This window comes from Betta splendens, chromosome 1 (genome assembly GCF_900634795.4).
Source record: "Betta splendens chromosome 1, fBetSpl5.4, whole genome shotgun sequence".
Classification (NCBI taxonomy): Eukaryota; Metazoa; Chordata; class Actinopteri; order Anabantiformes; family Osphronemidae; genus Betta; species Betta splendens.
The window spans coordinates 12,379,917-12,386,412 of NC_040881.3; the positions used below are offsets into that span (position 1 = coordinate 12,379,917).

A 6,496-nucleotide genomic window follows, 5' to 3' on the forward strand; every position below is an offset into this window, starting at 1 on the left:
GAGGGAAACTCCAGCCACAGCCGTTCTGGATTCAGTATCGGGGAAAAGCAGAATTGAGGTCAGCGACTGTCTTACATCAAGCTCATTATCTGCCCCACATTACACAGTCCTTACACCTGGCTCATGTTTGGCGTTTGATAGGAGCGGTTGTGCTCGTTGACTGCCAGGGGAGGTCCTACATGTCGCTTACAGGGTGTTTGTCATTTTACTGTAACATCACCTTTCACTGACGGAGGATCCGAAAGGTCGTGACCTTCGGACATAGATTTGTAGATCCCAGCTTTAATACCTCAGACCTCCAAAGTATCTGGTCAGTTGAGTTCATCAGGACTCAAATGACTTGTACGTCAGGGATTTTCAACCTTTAAAAGCAGAGTAACTCCCGAGTATGTTTTCATGAGTGTCGTGCTCACATACAGGATGAAAGCTTTGTCGTTAGATATGATATCAACCACAAATCGGTTCCTGTCCCGGTCTTTGCATGGCTTGAATCCAGTCCTGACTGTTTCCTGGTCTTCCTGTAAGATTAGATTTACTGTTCTGTTCCTTTTAAGTTTCTTGTCAAAGCGTTTTTTTCTTTTCATTAAGTGTTTTATAAGTTTTAAATTGATCTGATCTCTCTGCCCTGTTTGTTCGAACTAACGTCCTCACACACGTCAACCAGGATCCTCGCTGCCGTACCGGCCTGTTTCCTGCTGCTCTCAGCCGTGACGGAGCCCGTGTGCCCATCACCTGGACTCTGAAACTGAAGCAGCCACATGGAATGTGGCTTTCAACAGTTTTATTATTTACACCTGTGCTTCTCCTCCTGTGACCTGTCAAAGGTTTACGGGTCTTAAAGGTCAGCCTACTTACGCATAGCTGCCCATGCTTGGTAAACTACTTAGCTTAGTTTTAGACCTTCTTTTAACTATTGCACGGTTGAAAGCCAACTCACTAGTGTCATTAATGTGTTAATATTCTGTCTCGTCCATTCATAATTTCCTGTGCCACTTGCCCTTTATGCGTCCACCACCTCTGGCATCCCCTGTTCTCTCTATTATCACACAATAAACACCGATCCTTTCCACCGTCCCTTCCCAGCCCTGGTATCTGAATGTGCAGTACGGTGTGAACAGTTAATGCCACCTCCCATAATCGAGCTCCTTCTCGTAAAAAGAGGCATAAAGCTGTTCTGGTGCAGTCAACAAGTTAATTTGTGTTTAACAGGTGCTTATTAACTGCTGAGGGCGGCAGGAGGAGGAGGAGGAGGCGGTGGAGGGAGTCCTGTGAACACATTGCTCTGTCCTTGCACTTCATGGTGGTCCTGACTGGATCGCTGCTGTTTCAAAGTCATGTCCATGTCTATCCTTAATATGATGGTTATGTAGTGGTTTCTAAAGGAAGCTGGGAAGAAATATGCTTAATGATAAGACAAGGGCCACTGATATTTTCATCCTGGGAATAATAATAATAGTAATAGTAATAAGTATAATAAGTGGGTGTGTCTATCTGATGATGTCAATGGGAATCTGAATGTAATGTTTTCACGCCATAGTTTACGAAGTGTCCTCTTTATCACTGCATAAGTGCATAGTTGCTCCTCAAGCCCAACTGGTCATAGACAATAATGTAAAACAGTCAGCAGCGACGCTTCTTGCTGGAGCCCTGTGGATCCCACCGCCTGTAGCCTGTTGCGCTGCGTAGCTGTACAGGAAGCGGGTGCAGGTCATTAGGCTTCGCGGGCCTGCTGTGGAGCTGGTGGAGCCCTGCAGGCGGCCCTGGCCTAGACTTTGTGGGACCAGCGCTGGCCAGCTGATTTGTTACTTGACCCCGTCCTTTGGTCGGAGGTGAAGTTTATTGGGTCTTTTTGCTTTAACAGCTTTGACAACGAGACTTTATGGCAGGAGAATTAGAATGGGCTCGTTTCTAAACATAGCACAGCCTTTAATAAAAATAAATTCATGCTTCTCTATTGATATTTATTTGCCTTTTATTGTTATTATTTTTTTAATTCTGTTTGGTGATGCCACAGTTTAATAGGTGGTTTTCTTGTTGAGCAACTCAGCCTTGTACTAGATTGAGGCTATTTGAAACATTGAGACTTTCAGGACCATTCTCCTAATCTCAGCTGTTAAAGCCATTTAAACAGGAACTAAAGCAGACGTCAGTGTCATTCAGATCCATAAAACTGACACTTTTTATGACCTGCTTCTACTTTTGGCTGTTTTTCCGCAGTGCGTGATTGGATGATACCTGGAAGCTAATGATTTTTTTATACTGAGGCACGACTCGAGTCAGCGTGTAGTTTTAGTTCAACTATAAAATAATGCAACTGCTGTCCTGTTGTGAATGGAGGAATTTACAGGCTGTTGTTGTGGGTAATTGCTGGTGCCTCATTTCTTTTTTAAGCCCCGTTTTATGAGGTCATATGTTCTCTAGATCCTCGGCCAAATGCTGATGGCTGCTCATAACGCGTGTGAAGTCTGGGTTAGCCATATGGGCACCAGGGTCTATACCATGAAAGACAACTGGTGGCGTTTTTTTCCTCTAGGGATTTTAGATGAAAAGTTTGGAGTGTAACGTACGAGGCCTGTGATGTGAGAGCGGACAAACAAGTCTAGAAAATGCATGCAACAACTTTAACGAGTAACTGGAGAATTTTTTCTTGCATGGGATCAGTTGTCAGTTTTAGATTTCTGTGACTGTTTTAGCCGTGATCCTTCACATATTCACTTCTTCCCCCCCCATTTTTAACCAAACTAGTGAAAGTGAGCGATCCAGATCCGGACGCCCGCTCTAGTTGTTTTTGTGTGGGTGTGTTCGCTTCTGGTCGCTGGTTTGTGCGCGTGCACATCAAACTGCCTGCTGAAATGGAAACCTTCTTGTGCAACGGCCATCGTGGCATTTGACCTTCACTGTGTATATGAGCGTTTGGAAGTGGGCCACATGTGTTGTGAAGGAATTTGTTGGTCACATACTGTAGCCGTTCAGTTCCCATCGCGGAGCATGAGCTGAACATTTACATTTTTGCTAAAATTATGCTAAACGCAGAATAGGTTCAATCACATGACTAATTAAATAGAATAAATAAATATTCCCCTCTTCTTCATGGGAAAAGAGCAGCATTCTCAGCTGTACAGGAAGCATTTTCTAGATAACTGATAGCTTAGACAGGCAGCAGCATCTAACTTAGCACAGTCTTAAGTCGGCATTTGGCAAATGGTATGGATTGTTATGGTTGTCGTCTCGCTGAATTATTGTGTCACACTATATAACATGTAAGATTTGCGGTACATTTTTCATCTGGCAAGATGTTCACACAGGATAAAGCCTCTCACAGTTCCCTCTGTCACTGTAAAGCTGGAAACAAATGCAACCTAATTTCCTAATGTCTGCATGGTAAAATATACTGTAATGCTTTTAAATCCACTTATATCAGTCTGGACACACACACACACACACACACACACACACACACACACACACACACACACACACACACACACACACACACACACACGCGCACACGAAAATTATATTTTTCAGTTTGTTAATTTTATCTCGTCACAAAACCTACAACTCTAGCACATTCATGAATTTTTTGTAATTCATGTAAATATCTTTTTAATCTTAAATTAAATTAGATTTTTTTACTGAATACTTATAGGTTAGGGTTCAGCATTTCAAGTGAATTTAGTTAGACTACTTGTCTACAATCCACAGATTCAGGTGAAAGATAAAATCTGAAATTATGCTAAATACTGATAAATTGCATCTTTCTCTCATCTTTCTTTCATTTCTCTCCTTAATGTTGTATGTTAAATGTGACTACGGTGAATTTCTTGTGGGGTTTCCACTCAAGTGACTGTGCCTTGGTGAATTATGTGAAACATGGTGTGAGGACAGCAATTACGTTAACAATATCCCAATTGACTACAGCGTGAATGTGAGAAACAGCATGCACACACACACACACACACACACACACACACACACACACACACACACACACACACACACACACACACACACACACACACACACACACACACACACAAATGCATGTGTCTCTGAGATGAATTTTCTGACAAAATGAACTTATGATAATCACCATCTCATCTGCATTATTATAGTAATGTGAATGTGCAGTTTGGACTTTATTGACTGAACAAAGCCTTTAAGTGTGAATCGCCTCTGTTACTGCTACAGGCGTACAACCAGGCATGTACCATTATAGAAACCACTTCATGCTACAGTGGTATCTGTTTTCTCACAGGGCCAAAAATAAGTGGGGGGGGGGGATTGTTATGTAGAGTTGTCACATGGATATATAGACAGGTTTGGGTGCAGGAGATCGCCTGCTGTTTGACTTTAAAAAAAACAAAGAAAACTCCTGTTTTAATACCGGTTATCATTCATTGTGTCCTGCTGGGCGGCTGTGCAGCTGATGAAGGGCTGTGGACAAGTTAGCAGACAGAAGTAGAAGGACAACACACTTGTTGTTTACATTACTAGAAAGCCAATCATTAACATTTTAGTCAATAACATCAGTATCATAATACAGGAATCCTGCTTCTACAGTATGTTTTGTTCATTCAGCAGCATGACACAAATCCAAGCTCGATTGAGAAGTGTGTATACAACCTGTGGAAACCTGTGAGCCCCATCAGCCCCTGGTTGAGCAGTAACCTCCTGTTCAAGCAAACCAAAGCGGGGCCACACAGCTCGTCTGTGCCCTTCAGCGGGTCCCTCGGTGCTCCTCCTCCTCCTCTATCGCGGTGTGTTACCAAGCCCTCGCCTCCCTTTGGCTCACACGCGCGTAACCGCAGTCTGCCAGACCGTTACAAAACGGGAACACGAGACAGGGCCGGACCCCGGGGCCCGGAGACAGAGCCGCTCTAACGATTCAGCCGCTAAATTGATCCCGACACCTACTGAGTGACTGATGGCATTCCCAGGACCACAGTTCATCCCTTCATTGGCCCAAGAATGCAGGGGTGCCTGTGTGCGCGCGGCCGCGTGTGTTACGGCCGAGGTGATAATCAGCCGCTCCTGCCCTTGTGTTGTGTTGTGCCATGGGAAGCCTTCCTGCGCAGGGACTCCCAGTTGGTCCCTTTCACCCCCCCCCCCCCCCCCCCAACCCCCCCGAACCCACCTCTTCTGTCATTGCCCCATAAACTTCACTCACTCAACCTCCTCTTTCGCTTTGAAGAGCCTTTGCTGCGATCCCCCCACTTTTTTGACACCAGAGAGGGAGAGAGACGTGACTTCGTCTTCTGTGTGTAGGTCCCAGGGAGAAAAAGTTGAATAGAACGGGCTGGAGGAGAGTCCGCTGGCGCCGTTGCTGCCGATAAGGCGGAACCGGATAAAGGAGCCCCTGCTGAAAGGATCAGCAGCCTCGCTGGTCCCGCCCGCCGCTGTTGGTGGGGTCTGTCCATGCAGTAGAGGGAGAGGACGGGCGGAGGGAGCCAGAGGAAGCAGCCGGAGCAGGAGCCGCCGCCGTCGGACCGGGCTTTGAGCTGGGAGTGTTGAGGGAGGTGCGTGTGGAGGCTGCAGGTGGTGCCGGGGAGTCGGCCCGGCCATGCAGCAGTCCTGGGAACGGACGAGTGGCGTTCGCAGCGTCAAGACGGCCCACGCAGAAATGCTGGGGAAGGCGCCGAGCGGCGGCTTCGCACCTGAGCCGGCGGGTGAAGGGGGGAGGTAAGAACTGATGTCGGATCACTGGACCAGACACAGACACGCAGCTCTTTGGACGTCACTGATTTGGGTCATGATGTTTGGAAAGACGTTTTTGAAAAAAACTTCCAATCGAAACCCTTCTAAACTCACTACAGTGTGATCAAACTCACTTTAGGTAGTATTTAGGCATTTTCTAAGTACCAGACAACTTAATGTAGTTTATAAATGAAGTTATTGGTGACAAACAGCAACATACACACTTATATTTGTAATGCAACACACAATCTGTGTCTGTTAATTTTATATTGACAATTTGTTTACAAGTTCTGGAGTTTACAAATCCTGGTTTAAAACTTTAATGTGGAAAGTCCTCATTTCAACTTACAAATGAGTTGATGTAAACTACTTGTTGCTGTTTTATTTGCAACAACATTATTTTATTTTAAGTATAGTAAGGAATTAAGAGCTGTATGTTAAGTTACGAGACAGACTCTAATCAGTTCACAGGATGAGTGAGTGAGTGTAATGTTATCATTAGGTAAACACACATGGGGATCGTCCAGCATCGCTGCATGACATTTCTCAGATTGTGTTAGAAGATTTGATTTATGTTAAATATGTTCTTTGAAATACTTTTGGCTCAATTTAGAATCTTAGAATCATATATTTTAGTGATATTTCAATGTAACTACTAATTCAAAGGCTTCATTTGATCAAAGTCACTATATAGTGTGCAAGCGTTTTTAAAATGATTGTTTAATAGTCTCAACTTTTTCAGTTCAATTTTCTTTAAGGAAAAAAAATAATGTACTGAGCACAGTAAAAGGCAAATTAA

At 44.4% G+C, this 6,496-nt stretch overlaps 1 protein-coding gene across 1 annotated transcript in view; it reads left to right on the top strand.

Annotated features, from left to right (window-relative positions):
* Window positions 1-5,170: 5,170 nt before the first annotated feature.
* Window positions 5,171-6,496, top strand: part of rbm20 (RNA binding motif protein 20) — a 25,808-nt gene continuing 24,482 nt past the window's right edge. The window contains exon 1 of the mRNA XM_029159819.3: window positions 5,171-5,682. Within this exon, the coding sequence (XP_029015652.1) occupies window positions 5,564-5,682 (119 nt within the window). The 5' untranslated portion in view covers window positions 5,171-5,563. The remainder of the gene's footprint in view (window positions 5,683-6,496) is intronic.